General features: G+C 49.7%; 1 protein-coding gene across 11 annotated transcripts in view; it reads right to left on the bottom strand.

The window, feature by feature from the left end:
* The window catches only part of FLVCR2 (FLVCR choline and putative heme transporter 2), a 66,310-nt gene that overhangs the window by 4,149 nt on the left and 41,677 nt on the right, over window positions 1-20,484 (bottom strand). For 2 of the 11 annotated variants that reach the window (XM_073349226.1, XM_073349231.1), the window contains exons 4-10: window positions 19,594-19,661; window positions 17,929-18,032; window positions 11,807-11,917; window positions 10,839-10,944; window positions 10,115-10,226; window positions 9,590-9,645; window positions 1,040-8,786 (exon numbers count right to left, since the gene is read on the bottom strand). In XM_073349226.1, coding sequence (XP_073205327.1) covers window positions 8,661-8,786; window positions 9,590-9,645; window positions 10,115-10,226; window positions 10,839-10,944; window positions 11,807-11,917; window positions 17,929-18,032; window positions 19,594-19,661 — 683 coding nt within the window. In that variant the 3' untranslated portion in view covers window positions 1,040-8,660. Of the gene's footprint in view, window positions 1-960; window positions 8,787-9,589; window positions 9,646-10,114; window positions 10,227-10,838; window positions 10,945-11,806; window positions 11,918-17,928; window positions 18,033-19,593; window positions 19,662-20,484 lie in introns of those variants that run through there. The other 9 variants (XR_012159499.1, XR_012159500.1, XR_012159497.1 and 6 more) reach the window with 9 other exon arrangements.

The following is a 20,484-nucleotide window of genomic DNA, read 5'->3' as shown; positions in this document are numbered from 1 at the left end:
GTTGCAATAGCAGGGGACTGGATTTGACCCAGGAGGTCCTTTCCAGTCTTATGTTCCTATTTCCCTAGGGAACGACTGGGAGAGCCAGAACTCAGCCCTTATAAGACAACCCCACACAGGCCTAAAGGAAAATCCTGCCCCCCCCCAGCAGCAGTGTCTTCCTATGCCACCCTGACTTTTCAGGGTTGTTGTAACAGAAGGGTAGGCACCTCTCCTTACTGCTGTGGCCCTTGCTGCTGCCTGTGCTTCTGGTGTCAGCCCTTCAGTAACAACGAGATAACTTAACTGCCATTGTCACATAAGGCAACTCACTGAATTTTACTGGCTGGGAGTGGAGCCTTCAATGGGCCTGTGCTCTGGACAGAGAACAGAACCCAAGAGAAGGGGCACTGTTCAACAGACTGGCATTCAGCACTATGCACAGTCCCTGGAACAAAGCTTCCTGCCATAGAGCTTACCCTGCTTCAGAGGAGCTACTCCTAACCTAGGCCTGGCTTGCAGGGTAAAGTGCTGCATGGAGCCACTGCTGCGTTGTCTTATCCAAGTACACCAGACACTTCAACATCCCACAAGCGCTGGACAGGACTTTAGCCTGGAGAACCCTCCTGGGCCTGTCTGAAAGGAGGTCTCTTCTTTCATTGTTTGTCTGGAGTGCTCAGAGGAAGAGAGACAGGCAGGTATTGTAGGCTGCTGCCCTTTAGAGAGGCATATGGGTCTGGGCCCTCCCCAAATAGGTGTGTTTGCTAGGCCAGCATATTAGACCTAGAGGCAAAAGTGGAACCCAGCTCCTCCCCATTCAGGAGTCAGAAAGGCAGCTGCCCCATAAGCCCTTTACCACAGCCCTGCCAGTAAGAGATCCCAGGATGTTCCACTGAGAGTTACCCCAGGATTTCCTTCTAGGCACCCCCCTCTGCACCATTTAAGGCAGGCTCTACAGGGCTCCCTGAAGCAGAAACAAACCGAAGAGACCTTGGTGGCCTCAGGACACAGCAGGTACAGGCAGAGTGTGGTAGCGCTAAGCAGTTATCTTCCTGTGGCGTGAGACAAGTCCAAGCCAGGAGCCATGGTCAGAAACACACAGGAAAGAGGTTCGCATCTCCCCACAGTTCAAGAGAAAACCAGGCAGCTTAGAAGCAAGAGATACAAACATAGCTTTATTTTGTGTAGTATCTTTCATACAAACTGCAGCCCAGAAGCTTTTACAGAGTTAAATAATAATAGCTCAAGGGGAGGAGACAGATCAGGAGAGCGTCAGCAAGTCAGCGGGATGGAAGGATGCTTTTCCAGACAGCAGAAACTACAGAGGGGAAGGCTCTCTCACCAGCAGTGGGAAGAGTGTTGGCAGGGAGAGAAGAGGTCAAAGTCAGATATGCTGGGAGGGCAGCAGAGTCGAGCTCTGGGAGCTTGGTCAGGGAGGCCATTGGTGATTTTGAACTGGGGCTTTAAATGAACAGGGAGCCAGTAGAGTCTGAAACCAAACCCATCACAGCTTCATCCCCACTTACCTTTCACCTCTTCTTGAGCTATAGGAACAAAGGGTTAGTAAACCTGCAAACACACACATGGCTACACAATCTTGGGAAAGGGAAAAGGCAACGCACACAAGCAGGCACATGCAGTGGGGATAGATGGAGATACCGCCACTGGGAATGAGGTGTGGAAACTGCCTGCGCAGAGATTTGGGGCAGGGGATGCTGACTACTTGCCACATTGCTAACATGAAAGGTCAGCAGAGCAAAGAGGCATGTAATCTCCAGGGAGTGGCAAGAGGGAGAGAACGTGCTTGGGAATATTCTTCCCATGCCCTGTCCTTGCCCAGTAAAATTCAGTAACATTCAAGGAGTTTTGCTAGCTGCAATATTTCACTAGAACCAGATAGTTAGCTGAAGTTGTGCGGCCCTGGTGAGCCAGGGAGATGATGGAATCCAAGCTTTCCACTAAGCAAGTATCTCAACCCTGAGTCAGGGCCCTCACCAGAGCTAAGAGGATTTTGGCTAGACCTCAGCACACTGTCAGAAATACCGCCACACCCAGACACATGCACGCACAATAAAACACAAAGTTGTCACCGACAAGCAGCCAAAACAAGGTTCTATCATGCAGTGTAAATGGCACCTTAACAGGGTTCCAGTGCCATTGAGGACACAGTGAAGGTGTCATCTCACTGCAAGATAGAACCATGCTTCAACCAAGCCTGCCAACATGGCTACATCAGGAAAGCAGGACCTTTAAACACCCTAACTCAGGAAATACAGTTGTTTCCTCACAGCAACGCTGACTCACCCTGTATTACATGTGTAGCATTTTCAAGTACAACAGGACCATGTTCTATGGGGGGGAAAAAACTAGCATTACGGTTGAGAAAGAATTGTGGCTGAAAGCTGAAGCATCCTTGTGCTCATATTTAAAAATATGGTCTATTGATATCAGCTATTTGTCATCCAATAGAAAAAGTTGGAATTTTTTACAAAACCTACTGTAGAGTACATTTTAATGCACTCCACATAGTCTTTAGATTTGGCATGAATTGTAAGTTTCAAGGAGATCTACAAAACAAGCCAAGTTTGAACAAAATCATTTCTACTATTTTGGAATCATGCACGTTCAAAATTCTAGGCAGGCATTTTTGTTTGATGAAAAAAATTCTTAACATACTTCTGAACAGATGTTGCTTAAAATCTTTGTTGAAAATTTCATTGCTGAGCCGAGACCCAACATGGAAAATTTTACCCATAAAAGGCATTTGTTTCAGAAAGCAACACATCAAAGTGCAAGCAAACTATAAAAGAAAGGTTAGAATGGATGCTGTAAGCCAGCCTCAGTTATACACTGTGATGCTACCTGCACCCACTATAATACAGCATGGTAATATGAGCTAGTTGACACTGCTATGGGACGCTAACACAAGATGATTGTGATGGCTTCAGATTCCATGTACTTGTAATGAAAGCAAGTCACAAATAGAGATCCCTGGACATCTGCACATAGCATTTAAAGAGAAGGGGACATTTGGTCCAAATGTCTCAAGAGCAGTGGAACACAGAAAACTAAACACACTGCTAACTTCAGATGTGAATTGATGCTGGATGGGATAGCAGTGAAAGGACTAACAGTACTGGCATCGTTATACTGGAGGGTGAAGCATTCACACTGCCATTAAGTCAATTTAACTCCCACTGAAAAAGAGCTTCCAGCTGCAAAGCCATTCCATGTAAGTGGCGAGGTGCATTAATAGAAGATGATTTGTGTGTGGTCACAAGGCAGTTCTCGCTGGAATAAGTAAAGACACACTGTACAGCTCTTGGATAGTCCACTGTTAGGAGTGTGTTTCGGCTCTGAAAAGCAACTAAGTACAGATAGCCCCTTCTCACCCCACAGAGTGGGTAGCAGAGTCAGAGCTGATTATTTCAACTGCAAAAAACACCACACACGCACACAGGCACATGCATGTTCAGCTTTATGTTCCTATGACCCCTGCAGAGCCAAAACAGCTATCCCAGAGGAGCTGGCTTCTAGTCCTTTCACCAATTGAACGCTTTACTCCATTGAAATTAATCAATCAATTTCCTTCCATGAAAAGGAGCCATCTGGCCTTTGCTTTAGGTACTCACTGGCACATTTTAAAAATAGGTCCCTCTTTGCCCCACAATTAACATACAACCACTCCATTTCCCATCAGAGTACTCCCAGTGCCTCCCAGAGAGGAAAAACAAAAAGAGCTCTGCTGGGTCAATAAATAAGGTCTATTCTAAACGTGGAGGCGTGAGCCCCAAAGGTGAGGGACCCTCACCAAAATCACTCTGCCAGCTTCCCACTCTTTCACAGAGGAGGCCAATCTGCTACCCCTGTGCAAACCCACAGGTCACAGTGGGGTTACACAGGGATCGCAGCATTGGGCCTGCAGCACCTTTCTTTAGGGATGTCATGTGAGAAAGAAAGAGCCCAAATGCAGTTTGCTGAACCGGCAGTTAGAAAAAAACATTTTAGTTGCAAAGTGAGCACATTCGGTACGGACCTGACAAAGACATGACAACCATGAACCCTCCACCAGGCCACCTGGCAGAGTGGAGCCACAGTTTAACTTATGCATTTCCTGACATGCACATTCGTAAGTATGGTTGTAATGTGAGGCCAATACAGAAGTTCACAATTTAACCATTAGTAATTGTTGCTTGCTCCAATTCTGTAGCCCATTTGAAGTAACCAGGTTCTTAAGCATCATGCCCCCAACCTCCCTCCCCCATGCCATTCCTTCACCCTCTTCTAGTCTAGGCTGCCAAGCTGCAGATACAAGGCTGCAAGCCCTCTACGCCCAAATTCAATTTAAAATCCCAGTCACAGACCCTACCTACTGCAAATTTCCCAAATACATGAGATCAAGGCTTCAAATGAAAATAGCCCCATGAGGGGTTTGTACACCCACCTCCAGCCTCTTTTTTGGAACTGTCCCAGAAGACAGACCCCACCACCAGGCAGGAGAACCACGCTTTGTACTGCTCTGGGCATCAGAGCTTTAGGAACACTGGCGCTTCCCACCTTGCAACAAGATTTTCTTGGACTTGTCCCTGTGCAGCAGAGGTGCAGAGCAATGTGTAAGTGCAGAGTGCCCAGTGCTGCATAGGACAGGGAATATGTGGGGAATCCCTATCCTGCATTGATCCTATTGGGATCCAGGAAGTGGGCGGGCAGAGCCTGCCAACTACTAAAGAACCTCCCCCCAGCCTATGGGGAGTATCCACAGGTCCAGGATTCCAAGTGAGTACGGGGGACAACTAAAGATAAAACAGGGACAGGAGTGAGGTCAGAGGGCTAAACAAAGGGAACCTGACAGGGACACCGAGCAGAAAACCTCGGACAGCACCCACTGCTCCTTGAAGGTGTCAAGGGAGCCAGCGGACACCGTCCAAAGGAACTCCGCCTGAATGCATGAGCGGACAGAGGATCAGAAATAGGCCCCACCGTCACAGGAGACCCCATCGGCCAACCTCCTCTCCCTGGTCTTGTAGATGGCCATTTTGGCCAGGGCTAGAAGAAGGTTGACAAGGAGGTCCCGTGACTTCGTGGGGCCACGGATAGGGAGTGCATAGATAAGGTGAGATACTGCTGCACAGCTGCAAGGTTACTTCTACCTAGTGTCAGGAATGAGGCCTATGATGGGAGTGCGCAGCTCAGCACTTCATTAGCACGAAGAGGACCGTACTTAACCCAGATCTCCTGAGACGCACCAATGTTTTGCCCCACTCCTTTTCTATCCTATGCTCTTGCAGGAAAGGGACGAGGCATGCAGGGGACTTGAGTCTCACAAGCACTCAGGCTGAAATAGGGTGACCAGATAGCAAGGGTGAAAAATCGGGACAAAGGGTGGGGGTAATAGGCACCTATATAAGACAAAGCCCCAAATATTGGGACTTTCCCTGTAAAATTGGGACATCTGGTCACCTGCTGCTCACGGCTTACACTCACCTGCACCCACCTGCGGTCTCTGCCTATACTTGCACTGGAGCACACCAACCTAATGCTCCCAGCTGCACACCATGCAACAACTCAATGTTGCCAATATACTATATTCTCAGTACTATATTGTATATTCTATACAATATTCTCAGTGGTAGCTGATGACAGAACAAGGAGTAATGGTCTCAAGTTGCAGTGGGGGAGGTTTAGGTTGGATATTAGGAAAAACTTTTTCACTAGGAGGGTGGTGAAACACTGGAATGCGTTATCTAGGGAGGTGGTGGAATCTCCTTCCTTAGATATTTTTAAGGTCAGGCTTGACAAAGCCCTGGCTGGGATGATTTAGTTGGGGATTGGTCCTGCTTTGAGCAGGGGGTTGGATTAGATGACCTCCTGAGATCCCTTCCAACCCTGATAGTCTATGATTCTATACTATCTCAGGCCTGAACATGGTCCTTGCCAGCTCGGCTTATTTGCTGCACACCACTGAGCAAATACATGCACAAAACACCTTAAAACATCATGAGCAGGACAGATAATGTTTTGGGGAGGGCAGCCAGGCACAGCAGAGGGTTCAAACAGCAAGAGAACAGCAAAGCATTAAACATCCCTAGGCAGCAGCTGAGAAGCCACTTCTAGCAAAGGGCTGGAATTACAGAGCAAAAAGCAGAGAGCTTTACGATTTACAGTTACTCTTTTAACAAAAGGCACCAACTATTATTGCCAAAGTCTTTAATACTTCATTTGATTGGCATCATATCTCTATGTTTTCAGGACCAGCTCTCCGACACAATCCCAGACAGAACCTCCTGCTGAGGAGGCTGGATGGTGACTTTAAATAACTAAAAGAAAAGGAGTACTTGTGGCACCTTAGAGACTAACCAATTTATTTGAGCATGAGCTTTCGTGAGCTACTCAGCCAAGAGGCTGTACAATATTCTTCTCCCCAGCACATTTACTCACAGTAGAATTCGCTACCTGCTGTGACAAGACAAGAGTTTTGCCTTGGAACACTCTCCCCACCTGTCCCTAAGCTCCAGTTACCCAAGCAGCCTCAGCTTCAGTCCTCATTCTTCTCAGGACCCCACAAGCTCAAGACCCATCTCTTCTCTTCTCCTTCCCACCCTGTCTCCTGGAGAGGCCAAGAGCAGCTTCTGTACCCCGAACACCCCAATCACTCCAGCTGTTGCATTGCCTTGGGGAGCAGCATCAGCTAGTGCCATTGGTTTGGTGCCAGTGCCATTCCTGTGAGCGATTAGATAAGCAGATTAGTGTGATTCTCCTACCTTTGTGTGAGAGCTACTGAGCGGGGATGGGAAGTGATGGGGTTAAGGCTACAAGCTACATTCCATAATCCGTGATGTGACTGCTGTCCTGGAGTCTCTGTAACAACAGCCACAAGTCATGATCCCAGAAAAGGGGACACGAGCAAGGAAGAGAGAGAGAAAAGTAATCCATTCCTGGAGAAGGAGGAAACCAATGAAACACCCAGCTGCATGGAGAGTAAGTGGGGTACTTGACAAATACTACAGAATCTTCTGTTGGAAAATATTTAGCTCATAGCTCCCCAGGAGGCAATAAAAGTGAGCAACACTTCAGCCTCCCCTCTTCTGATGGATGCTTCCATTTTAACCCATAGAGTGTGAGTCAGACAGATCAAAATCTGCTCAAGTGGGGACTTAAAGTATTTGCATATTTGACTGGACTCTCATTTAGCCCATTTATTTTACTGAGAGACCAGCTAGCCCAGGCTATACAACCAACAGGAGGTAGTTTATGGACTGGGAGTTAATAAATCTGTACATAAAACTTTACTTCGTTATGACACTGTTGTTTGTTATAGACCCAGCCTCTTATTCCTGACCTGCTTCACTTGCTTGCTTAGGAAATACCTGGGTCATAAAGTTCATGCAAAGAAGCCAGACAGAGGTCAGAGCTGTCGGGGAGTCTCTCGGACACCTCCAATGAGAGCAGCTCCTGGATGGTTTTGATATTTACCCTGAATTACTCTGTGTTTGAAGACCCTTCACCACCGGCATATCCCTCCAGTTCTTAATGGGATTAGTTCCTGGGTCTGCCTGACAGTTCCACAGGAGGGGAGGGTGAGTCCTATTAAAATAGCAACTATGCCTCCTTCTCTTTGTTTTAACACCTCCCAGATGAAGGCCCACAATTTTATTTTAGGTGTCAGAGTAGCAGCCGTGTGAGTCTGTATTCGCAAAAAGAAAAGGAGGACTTGTGGCACCTTAGAGACTAACCCATTTATTTGAGCATAAGTTTTCGTGGGCTACAGCTCACTTCATCGGATTTGAGAGTCTCTAAGGTGCCACAAGTACTAATTTTATTTTAGATTTTCACAAAATGTTCCATTAGTTTATCTGGCCTGAGCACAGGCCCGCAATTCATTTGGAAAGAGACCTTGTGGCTAATAAAGGAAAGGGGCCTTATCAGTAGTCTTCACATCTGCTGCCTAAAGGACTGGATATTTCAGGCTCTTGCCACAGCTTCTTTTTGATCAAGAGGCAACAGCACTAGCACCCTTCACTGCAGCCCAGTTGCATTGTGGGCTTACAGATGAAATTTGGCACAAGATTAATACATCTTTGGCACTAGAGCTGGAAGATCCATCTCCCCAGAGGCCTGGTCTCTGCTGATCCAGCATTTCTTCCTTCAGTGGCCAAAGGGAGCTTCAGAAAGCCATGGCGCAGGAGTGATTCAGACAATTTTGTATCTGTAGCAACCAGCTGTATTCCACAACCAAGCTAAACAGTGCATGTGATTTTCCAGGCTTTCCTGTGTGCATTACTATGCTGGGGAGCTCAACACTTCACAGTCCCTAATCCATGCTGTTTGCCACATTACATTGGGGCTCATCTCCCCAGGAAGCTTATTGGATTCAACGAACAGGGGAGGTTACCTGCTATGGTACAGGTTAAACAAGGGGCCCCCAGGTGAATATACTGGAGGGCCCCACGTGGGATGGATTTGGTGGCTGTTTTTTATCCCTGCTCCGGGATTACATTTGGAGGGCTGCATGGGGGTCAACTCCCCTTATATATTTTGTCCAGTATGTTTTATGCTTGTGCCAAGCTATTTCTATAAAAGATATTTTATTTAAAATACACCTTCCTGGGCTGACGGTCGGAGCAGGGTGGCCACGAGGTATCCTGGAGCCACTGGTCTCTCCAGATCGGCGCCGTTAGAGATTATCTGGTGGAAAGCGGCACTGTCTTCCAAAAAGGTAAAATTCGAGCCAGCAGGGAGCTTATTTTATGCATTTTGCCAGCCTTGGACACTGACTGCTTCAGGAGCGCTGGGTGGACGTCTCGTCTCTGGAAGAGGAGCCCAGAGCCAGTAAGGACAACAACCAACCCCTCTAAGGGGGAAACACTGAGATTATCGAACAGCGGTTAATTCACCAAACGCCTCTTCTCTTACACATGGAGCTGCATTAACTGCACGGAGCATGGGAACACTCTGCCCAGCATTTAGGAGCATAGACAAGAGTTTTGCAGCCACATCTAGTAGGCTAAGCAAAGGGCTGGGAGCCAGGATGGCCATAGTTCTGATTCTAGCTATGCCACGGATCCCTGATGCAGCCTGGGACAAGACACCATCTTTCTGTGACTCACTTTCCTCAACTGCAAAATGGAGCTACAAGCAATTACTCACCTTTTCAGGGGGCTGTGTGGATATTTGCACAATGGTCTAAGCATTGCCATAGAGAGTTCCATGTTAAGTGTTAACTCCCTCTCAGCAGAAGCAGCGGGGGTTGTGCATCTCTCTTCCCCGACCTCCCTCATCTATCCCTAGCCATTAATGTAAAAAACAGGACACATGCCTAGTTCTGCAGCCTCCTTGGGGGCCAATGTTCAGTGACACCCAATGAGAGCAGCTCAGAGTATCCACAAACCCCCTACCTGACAGGGCTGAGATCACAGCCACAGGGCTGCAAATGCCAGCAAGGAACTTCCCCTAGCGAGGTCGACAACCAATCATGGGGACAACAGAAGAGAGTCATGATTATTATGGTAATGACCCAGAAACAGAGATTCCAACAGGTGGGTAGGGGACAGAGCAGGGGTCACCCTAAGCTAATAGGGACAGAGCCAGAGGTCAAAGGGGATTTACTCACTGTCTGTTCACCATCCAGATTGGCCTGCTGTCTCCGGAGATCGGCCTTAATGAACACTGAGAGGTAGAGGGAAGAGGAGACCCATAAGGACACAACAGAGGACACAAGCAAGTCTCACAGAACTCGGGGTTACACAGGGGCAGCATAGGGTTCAAGGAGACACTGGGGGGCCAGCAGGGGATCCACTGTTCTGAATGAGGAAGATAGGACTTCTACAGCAGTCAGGCAGCAGATGGAGGCCCTGGCCCAGCCATGAGGGAGCCTCATCTGGCTGAGTCCCGAGCCAGGAGCATGGATGGGGACATGGATGGGGACAGCACTGGGGAAGCTCACACAACTGGAACCTTCAGCCAGTGACGCAGACCAGCTGCCACAACAAGGAAGCATCAGCAGGGTGCTGCTGTTCTGGAGCTTGCTCAGCTGGAGCAGCCCTGCAGGCGCTGCAGTGCGGGAGCTGCCTTCACTCCATGTGTCGAGTCCCACGGGTCACAGTCAGGTGAGGAATCTCTGCGGGAGCTGGTTTACCAGTTATGAAAGTCCCCAGGAGTAGGAAGGAGCAAAGAAAGAGGTTTCCCGCCTGCGTCCCAAAGTGATCGATGATCTTCCCTTGGGCAACGGTGAAAATGATCCCGAAAACCTTTAACACAAAAGTAAGGAATGGAATGGAGCTACTGTACTGTCCTTGCCTGGCCACCATCCCTCAGCCTCTCCTCCCCCCACCCTTTGCCCCTGATTCACCAGGGAAAGGCAGCTTACTGAAGAGCTTGCCAGGTCTAATAAGGACTTAGAACCCCAGACTTGCAGCCGTTTGTCCATTCAGCTGAAGCTGGGTTACAAACAAGGGCTGAATTTGGATGACGTGCCTCCTTCTGGCTAGGGGGAGGACAACAGAGCCTGCTGGCTGGAATCCCCTGTCACCCAAGGAGAGGGGGATCCTAAACTGCTGGCAGTGACAGTGCAGAGGGGCAAGGAGCTTCAGCATCCTGAAGAACTTTCTGGGGCAAGGGAGGGGGTGAGAAGCCACTGAAGCTGAAGATTAAATTCCAGTTTTGACAGCAATAAAACAAGAAAGCAAAGGCCTGGGGCTGAAGCATGGCCTCTCTCTGGAGCATCAGATGCTCTCTGTGATAGAGCAGGATAGTGCAGTGGATTGACCAATGGTCCGAACTGTACCCCTGTGGAACAGGAATCCTCTTGGGCCTAGCAGGGCATTCTAGCAGTGCTGGGCGAGGTGCAGGGGAGAACATACCTGTGCCGATACATTAAGGAGGCCTGAAGACGTTCCTTCTGACTCTGGGTATGTTAACTCTGCCGCAAACTCAAAACCCAGCGGTAGGTACCCTGTCATGAAGAACCTGCACAGCGGTACACAGAAAAACAACAGTCAGCAGCTGGTGGAGGGAGAAGCAGGGAAAGGACTATGTGGCTCTGATCCCTATTTCCTCCTAATTCAGTGACTGCACAGGACTGATCCCCCATCATCATGCTGTCCCTCCAGCCACCGGATTCACTGACCACACGGCCATGGTCGGAACTCTAGTCCCAACCCACAAATATTTGTGCCTGCAGCCGCAGTGCAGAAGGCCAGGCCTGAAGGGGCAGGGAGAAGAGAGGCACGCGGGGGGCAGGGAGCCACCTATTGCTGCCAGGAAGTGGGGTCAGCCAGTGGCATCGGAGTCAGAATGTTAATGCTAGCTTGGAAAGTAAAAGCCTGGAAGTGACTTAGATGGGATGCCGCCCAGCCGAAGACTATTTTAGAAACCTAGCTATGACCATGGTTCTCATTCCTTCTCTCCAAGGTCTGGAAGGCCACAGTCCCACCTGCTTCCTGACAAACATTTCACCATGCTCAGAGGTATCCAGCCTGGCAGAGTGTTCAGAGCCAGCTGGGACAGGGAGAAGTAGTAGGGGCTGCTGCGCACGTCCTTCAGCTCTCCCAGTCAGAGGATCCAGGAGAGACTTGGGGAGAATACAACACCTTATCCTTCTTCCATATAGAGCCTGCCCCACCCTGGCCTCTGCAGCTTCTGGACTGTGACACCTCTGCCTTCCCTTCTATGCCACTGCAGGGGCCAGAGGGAAAGGGTGTTTCCAGATTAATGTGGGAGGCAACAAAAAGCCTGGGCTAAATTAGGCAGTCTCTATTCCTTCCTAGGGTCAGCTCCCACACGGGAGGGAGAATAAATTCTCGGGAAAGCAGACTGCATGTGAACTTACCCCAGCATGCCTGCGGTCACAAAGACCACCCAGAGGTGGCCTAGGCTCAGGGTGAAGGTATAGGCCACCAAGCCCCCCAGAGACATGATGTAAACCGCCAGCGTCGTCTGCCTGCAAGACAAGGCACAGTCAGGAACAGGCCTTTTTAGCTTTCATTCAATACTCTTCTCTAGCCCTTCCCATCCAAGGATCTTAATGCACTTTACACATGCTAGCAAGGGAAGCTTCACAACCCTCCACCTCCCTGGGAGGAAAAGGAGGAAAAACCTCTCTCTCACACCAACAGGGAAAACTGAGGCAACAGAGAGGAAAGGGACTCGGCCCAAGGTCACTCAGTAGGTCAGTGGCAGAACCAAGAATGGAACCCAGGAGTCCTGACTCCCCTGTATCCCAATGGTGCAAGACCAAATGGAAGATTCCCTTGTTTGGGAAGAACATCTCTTCTGTAGAGAAAGAAATTGAGGCAACCTGGAAGACGAGGGATAAGCCTAGGCTCTACCAGAGAATTCCCCATTGCCAAGGGACAGGCTATTAACTAATGTTTTCCAGCAAGAGCTTTAGAAACTGATTCCAGCCTATACACAGAGACCACTTCCCCTACCTAGCAACTGTTTAGCAGCCCAGAGCAGCATAGTACAATAGTTAGGACAGGAAGTGAAGGTGAATTCTGTATCCAACTGAAACTCTGTATCCAAACTAAAACTGATGGAAGTAAAACAACTATCAGCATTAATAAAAAACTTGGATTTACAAAACAAACATTTAAAAAACTCTATTTTTAATTTAAATCAGATTTTTTATTCACATGTTGCTAGTTCTTTACCTTCTTCCCGTTTTACAGCTTAAAATTGCTACAGTAGATGCTCTGTACTGGTTTCTCTAGTATCCTCATTGTTAGCAGAATTTCACATTTTGCATAGAGATTTTTTCTAATAAAAAGCTTCACATTTAAAATGCTAATCTTTGCTGAAAAAACAAGCCAGGGCCTCACCAAAACCCTTACTGTAAGAACACCTCATGCTCAAACACAAAACTGATAAGCAAATCGCCTTTCCTATATTTGCAACCAACACCCCATCCTGATATACTGAACTGCCACAAGTCAAGAAAGGTGAAATTCTTTGACTAGGCTATACACCATCGTGGTTTGCACACTTTGAAGTCAGTGGGACTTATGCTCCTGCGTCACTTAAGTGCCTAAATACAGGCTCTGGAACTTTAGGCTCCTAGTTTTGAACGTTTTGGCTGGTATGTATAAAAAAGTTCACAATATCTTGGTTTAATATGCAGAAAACAATGAAAAGTTATTTAGTCTAACACCGAAGCAATTTTGTTTTGACGAGACAAAGATTTTATGTCCCTAAGAGATTTTTTTTTAATTGAAATTATAATTTTAGCTCCTGGTGCTACAAACACTTATGTGCATGTTTAACTGTAAGCACTAACCATTATTAAAATCAATGGGACTATTCACGTGAGTCAAGTTACGCACCTGCTTAAGTATCTGCAGGATCAGGGCCTTCATTTTCAGTATTTGGGATTTTGCTATACTAGTTTTATAAAATTCAAGTAATACCCCTGTCAGTAGGAGCATTTAAAAACAAAACAGCATTTATAATTCAGTTAATCCTAACTTTAGATTAAAAATTAAAAGTGTGGGGGAATGGGGCTCGGCAGGTGGAGTCTGGGTGTGGGGGGGATCAGTGGGGGGGGGTCTGGGTGCAGGGACAGTGGGGCTTGGTGAGATGGGAGTCCAGGTGCAGCTGGTTGGGGCTCAGTGGAGTGGGGACCCAGGTGCAGAGGCCTCATCAGGGTGGAGCAGGTGCATGGGAGTGAGGCTCATTGGGGTGGGGGTTTGAGTGCAGGGGGCTGAGTGAGGGGGTGGTCTGGGTGCAGGGGTGGAGGTCCGGATGCAGGGATGAGGGGGCAGGGGCTTGGCAGGGTCCGGACGCAGGCGGGATGAGGCTCAGCAGGTAGGGCTGGGTGCAGGGGGGGTCTGGGAATGGGGGAGTCTGAATGCATTGGGGTTGGACAGACAGGGATGCAGCTCCCAATATAGTGACCCCTCCCGCCGCAGCTGAAGAGCGATGGGGTCAGGAAGTGGGAAGGGGGTGGTGCGGAGCCCGGGAAGGTTTCTGGGGGTGGGTCTGACCCTGCCCTTGTCAATCTGTGCAGGGGGGGAAGTGCACTCTTCTCCACCCCCCGCCGCACTGGGACTAGTAGCTGAGCCTGCTACAGGGTAGAAGCCACCAGGTGGGGCTGAGGAGGGCTGGGTGCAGGGGGTAAGGCTCAGCGGGGAGGAGTGTCGGGTTCTGGCTGGGCATGGGGGGGTCTGACCCAGCACTGGCCCAGGGCATTTGAATGCCCCCCAACCTCTGCAGTGATCTACCTCTCTCCCTGCTGCTCCAGGCACCTGAAACACACGATCCCACTGTTGGGGAGGGGCACATGACCACTCTTGCAGCTTCCCTCTGCTTCCCTGTTAGAAAGTCATTTTTCTGCAGGGTAGCAAAGAAATCTGTGAATTTTGCGCACACACAGGGGGGCAGAATTCCCCAAGGAGTAAACCAGTGGCCTCCCACTATCTAAGTCTCCCCAACCAGAAACTTGAGGGTGCAGGGAGGTTTCTGGTTTCCACCACAGACTGTATCTGACTGGAGATGAAATTACACACAACACAGTGAACATATACCCCACTGACCCACCCTTGGAACCAAGCTAGAGGCCAAAATGTGTTATTTTGAGAGCTGGCCTGGTCTCTCTGCACTCAGAGAAGCTGCCAAAGCTTTTAATTGCTGACAGACCACATTCAGTGAGAGCACAACATGAGCTTTCCAGAATGAAATATGCACCCCAGATTTAAAAAAAAAACAAAAACAAAAAACAAAAAGACAGCAGCTCTGAAACCCTGGGGCTAACTCACAAACCCTCCTGACAGGCAGGAGGAGAGAATGCGTGGCCATTCCATTCCTGGCTAAGGGAGACAGGGAAGCCAACCTAGTGGCATTAGTCTTTCATGCAAATTCAAGGTAAATAAACTTTGAGTACTGCCCTTCCCTACTTTGATAAGGGGAGGGGGATGTTAACTCTTTTCTCTCAGCTTGGCAAGTGACACAGGATTTGGTAGTTTTGTTTCCTGATTCTCATAGCCCAGCCTTTGGGTCCGTGACACTGTGTCACCCCCAACACCACATCACCATAGCATCTGACCTCTTGGAACTGGTAATTTAAACAACAGGCTTTTTCAGAATTTTAAATTTATTCTCAGTGGAAAGGTTCTGTTAATATTTGCTGTTTTACAGAAACCCCTATGAACAGCCTGAACCAGCCCAATTTCCTGGCAGTGCCCTCCTCACACTAGGCTGTTTATCCTACCATCTCCCTAAAGTTAGTCAGCAGGGTTGCACCGAAGACTAATTTAGCCCACCCCATGCTGGCAATCCCAGCACTAACAAAACACACTCATTCTGCCCATGACAGCCCTCCGAACAAACTGGGGATTATTTTCACACTGCTGAGAGTGGACTCCCAGCTCCTACTGTGCAACCACAAATCCCTTACACTGTGATCTCTGTGCAGCAATATAGCTCCATTTGGGAGAGTCGGGAATGTCACATGCCATAGCTGTGCCAGTCTGGGCCATGTTGCCAGCATGACAGAGTTGTTAGGGGCTGCAAATTACAGAGCAGCAAAAATGCAGTTAGTGACAGCGTGTGTTCCCACCCATAGGGTTACAGTAGCCACAGCTGCCAAAAGAAATGCACATTAACCCAGCCCAGCTGCACACAGCATCCAGAAACAGAAGTAAGTGACTGGCCAGCCTATCTAGTGATCATTTGCTCCAGCTTTTCTCCCTGCTCCCCAGTACCCCCATGAGTCCTCATCTGCCATCTCAGGGTTGGCCCAAAAGATCAGTTTCTGCTCTAGACTTGGTCCCTGGACCTGCCAGTACTGATGGCTGGAACTACAGCTGGGGATACCCAAACAAGCTGTGGGCCCTAAACATACCCACCCAGGGGTAGAAGGTCCTGGGAAGTTTTCCCTTACTGTGGATAGGCCATGCTACCAGAGCCAGAATAAATGCTGTGGTGGGTCCTGGAAGGGAAAGATCATGGAAGCAGCCTTCTTCCCATCTCCTGCTATTAGAATAAAGCCCTGTCTACTCTGGCCTGCAAGGGAAGCAGGTTACCACCACCTTAACAAAGCCAGTTGGTGCGGGGAAGTTGATCACCCAGATCCCTAGCTAGCATACGGGGGCTCACTGTAATCAGGCCAGTCAAGGCTCATTGCATAAAGATTGAGTGAACTAGGGTAGCAGAGACTCCCACCAAGAAAGATCTGGCCCCTGGGAAAGCCCCCAGGCTAAAGTTGCAGGCAACACAGGGACCTTTAGCTGTACATTCGCAGATGGCAGCACGTTCTGCCAAGTGTCCCCATAAGTACCAAACCCTAATCTGACCCCAGTTCCCACCCCCACATGCATCGCTCCATAAGACTCTGCCTTCAATAAGGTGTCTCTCACACACACACACAAAGTGCCTCTGGGCACAGGACTCAATGGACCTTTCACTAATTAGAACAGAGACTCTCAGATGCTGGTTTGTGAGGCAGAGAACAGGTCTGGTACTGTATGGTTCCTGCCACGCTGGGAACTATCTCAGCCTTGACAAAGCAGCCCTGGGCCATTTCTACCCCTTTCTTCCCAGGGTACTGGGAACCTGACCAGAGCCATGCAGGGGCAGAACACCACACTGCTCTCTCTCAGCTTCCAGACACAAGACAAGACAGCAAGAAAGAAATCAGACATGGAAGTCTGCCTCGCTCTGTTTCCCTGAGAGAAATGCACCCTCAACTTACCCCCTTTCTCCCAAGGAGGAGGGGCTCCCCAGACCCCTGCTCTCCCACCTACCCTTCCCCAAAGAAATCTCCCACACACTGACAATTCATACCCGAACCCTAGCCTTTCGTGCCTATGCAGGTTGCTCTGGCCCTGCCCCAGCTCCCAAAAAGCAGCTCTCCTCCTTTCAGCTCCCTCTGTACAGCCCTTGACAAGACAACTCTGTGTAAGTTCTTATCTGGTGGAAGCGGATGTTTGTCTGTCCACACACAAATAATCTCTACCCTCATGATAGGCCAGACCCAAACCCATTAATCCCTAAACACAACACATTCGACATTGGTGAGGCCTCATCTGGAGTACTGTGTCCAGTTTTGGGCCCCACACTTCAAGAAGGATGTGGATAAATTGGAGAGAGTCCAGCGAAGGGCAACAAAAATGATTAGGGGACTGGAACACATGAGTTATGAGGAGAGGCTGAGGGAGCTGGGATTGTTTAGCCTGCAGAAGAGAAGAATGAGGGGGGATTTGATAGCTGCTTTCAACTACCTGAAAGGGGGTTCCAAAGAGGATGGCTCTAGACTGTTCTCAATGGTAGCAGATGACAGAACGAGGAGTAATGGTCTCAAGTTGCAGTGGGGGAGGTTTAGATTGGATATTAGGAAAAACTTTTTCACTAAGAGGGTGGTGAAACACTGGAATGCGTTACCTAGGGAGGTGGTAGAATCTCCTTCCTTAGAGGTTTTTAAGGTCAGGCTTGACAAAGCCCTGGCTGGGATGATTTAACTGGGAATTGGTCCTGCTTTGAGCAGGGGGTTGGACTAGATGACCTTCTGGGGTCCCTTCCAACCCTGATATTCTATGATTCTATGATTCTATGAACACCAGAAATAAACCAGAGGCACATAGGAATCCTGGAGAAGTAGCTCCAGTACCTTGTGCATCAAAGAAGGAATGAGTAGCTCCAGAACCAAAAAGTGTGGCTGTTATCTCCTGGGCTCAGGAAACTCCCCAAATGAGCTAATATGCTGCTCCAAATTCTTGCTTTTACTGCAGGGTGATTGTTCAGTTGTTCTCCCCCACCAGGCTGCCCCAGACCTGAGGAAGAGCTCTGTAACAAGCTTGAAAGTTTGTCTCTCTTACCAACAGAAGTCGGTCCAATAAAAGATATTACTTCACCCACCTTGTCAAGCCATTGAAAGGCAGAGCTGCCTCCCCTGGGGTTTGCCTTCCATGTGGCAGAGAGTAGGATGGAGTTGTGGAGAAACGAGTGCAAGGGACTTACTTGTAGGTTTTGGTTTTATCCAACCAGATGCCAGAAAGCAGAGCTCCAGCCATGCCAGACACTACAATGGTGAGTCCAATTCTTCCAGCATTCACCTCCTCCCCCTGTGGGAAGACACACATCAATACAGGAACTAGTTAATGGCCAACAGCAAGCAGGGATGGATGGCTGAAAGGGCCTCAGAGGAGGAGATACTAAAGGCCTTTCAAAGCTTGCTGTCCAGTACTGGTTTTTGGGTCAGCTTGTTCAGGATTTACTAGGAATGTAGGGTAACCCCAGAGAAAAGATGCTCCCAGGTATCCCAGTCCTAGCCTTTCCCAGCAGTAGGTGCTTTAGGGAAAGTTACAGAAGCCCTAGCTATGGAGCACTCCCCTCTCCTCCATGGGAAGGCAAAGTAGTGAAAGGTGCAGGAGCAATGACTGTCAGGAGGCTCCCAGCTGGTAGTGCTGTAGGGCAGCGGTTCTCAAATCAGTGGTCCATGGCCTTCTGGGGGTCCACGAGCCGATTTCAGGGAGTTTGCGAGCCTGAGCCCTGGTGCCCCACAAGGCAAAGCCCATAACCCATGGGTGCAGTTTGGGGGGGGCATGAGGGGCTTTGCCCCGCCAAACTGCAGTTCCATAACCAGACTGGGGCAGCCCTGGGAGCGGCTCCACACTCCCACCTTCTTCTCTCCCCCCTGCTCCTGGCCAGGTCGGAGGCGGGAAGCTGGAGACGGGCAGTGCAGGGCAGCTGCTGCTGCTCTGGCTGGTGCCATGAAACAGTTGGCCCTGGCACTCCCCCATCTCCTGCTGCTGATAGTGCCCGGGGCTGCGGCTGCTCCTCAGCTCCCAGCACCCTTTGATTACTCCTGCAGCTGGTAAGAGCGGCCCTGTCGGGGGGACCCAGCTCCAGGACCAGCACAGCCTTCAGGGAGCAGCAACCACACAGCCCCTAGCTGCCCCTCTGCCTGCACCTTCAGCTACACCCCTCTCTGCACACAGCTACTAGCTATCCCCAACCCGCACCCTGAGCAGTTTCAAACTTTTTGAGCTGAAACCCCACCCCCTTTGAGTTATAATTTTTGGGTGCACCCCCCTGCAATCCTGGGTGGCCTGCTGAGGTGAGTCAGGGGGTAGAGTTGGTGCTCCCTCCCCAGACCCCACTGTGCAGAGCTGGCCCAAGCTCCGCCAGGTTCCGCCCTCCCCAAAACAGAAGTCAAACTATGCCTATGCCTGAGGCCTGCCCGGGGGCCAGAGTCCGAGCCCTGGTGCCCCTCAGGGAAGAACTCCGAGCTCCTCCCGCTTGGCCCAGTGGCTGAAGCCCAGACACCCCCCCACCCCTCATGCCCTGAAATTTCTGTAGCATATTGGAGGGGGTGCTCAGAAAGAAAAAGATTGAGAACTGCTGCTGTAGGGAATAGGGCACAAGCAGTGATTGGGTGAGTTACCAGAAGAAAGCCCAACTGATTATGGTATAGGGGCATAGCCCTTGGTGGAGCTCACCAGCCCAATTCTCTTCCAGCAGAAGATGGTGCAAGGAACAGGGATAGGAGCGCTGGTTGATGCAGAGGAAATGCACCGTAGCTCCAGTACCAGTCTCTCTCAGCAGGAGGTGCTGTTGCACTGTGCCCTATACAAACTTTCTTTTGACAGCAATGCTGTAGGAGAGCATGTCACAGGTACTTACTGGATAGTTCTGGATCACCATGCGGTTCAGCAGAGTGGACAGGGCATAGAAGCAACCAGTGTTCAAACCTGAGAGGTGGATAAAAACACAGCATATTCACAGCCTGCCATTCTCCTGCTGGGTGAAGAAAGGTTGGGGACCTAGAGAGGGCTCCACTGAGTGTGGATGTTCTAATCCTGAGATGCAGAAGAGACCCAGGCATCAGGCACTGAGAGTGTGAGCACAGGGTTTTACAACGGGGCTGGGGAGCCTGCAGAACAACTGGCTGCCTTCGCCATGTCAGCTAGCAGAAGGGCTACATTTGGAGGGAAGGTGAGGGGCTGCTGGGCCAGCCAAGGCAAGTTATATCTCAGCTCAGTGAACGGGCCAAACCCTGCAGTCTCAGAGTTGCTTTTTATCTGAGTGGAGGGAGGTCGCACACTTTTTAGAGCTGATAGGGGGTTCAGTGGATCCAGGCCCCAGCACCTCCTCCCTCTAGTACAATCACTCTTCTCTAACCACTGGGTGGCACAGCTCACAAATGAGCTCTCCTGACCTCCATCTCCTGCCCTAGCATGACAGCCGCAGAATGACTGGCCTGGGCTATGTTGGGGTCAGTAAGCTGCTCATAGCCAGACTCATTCTTGACTGAACTCATTTACCACCTACTCCAACCAGCCAAGAGAGAATTCCAACCTCACACCCAGATTAGTGCTGGGCTGGCAGAGCCTCCCTTGAGGAGCTCAGATCCAATTAACATTGCAGTGCCAAGGCCAGTGACCTAGTGTGAGCTGGAAGAGATGTCCCAGCTGGAGGCTTCCTCACAAAGCGGAACTCGCTCACTCCCCACAGCAATAGCCAGAAGAAGTGGGCTCTTCCAGCCAAGAAGTCCTAGTAACTGAGTAGGAGCTA

The sequence above is a fragment of the Lepidochelys kempii genome, chromosome 6, assembly GCF_965140265.1.
Source record: "Lepidochelys kempii isolate rLepKem1 chromosome 6, rLepKem1.hap2, whole genome shotgun sequence".
NCBI classification, from domain to species: domain Eukaryota; kingdom Metazoa; phylum Chordata; order Testudines; family Cheloniidae; genus Lepidochelys; species Lepidochelys kempii.
This window is presented reverse-complemented; position numbering and strand designations above follow the sequence as displayed.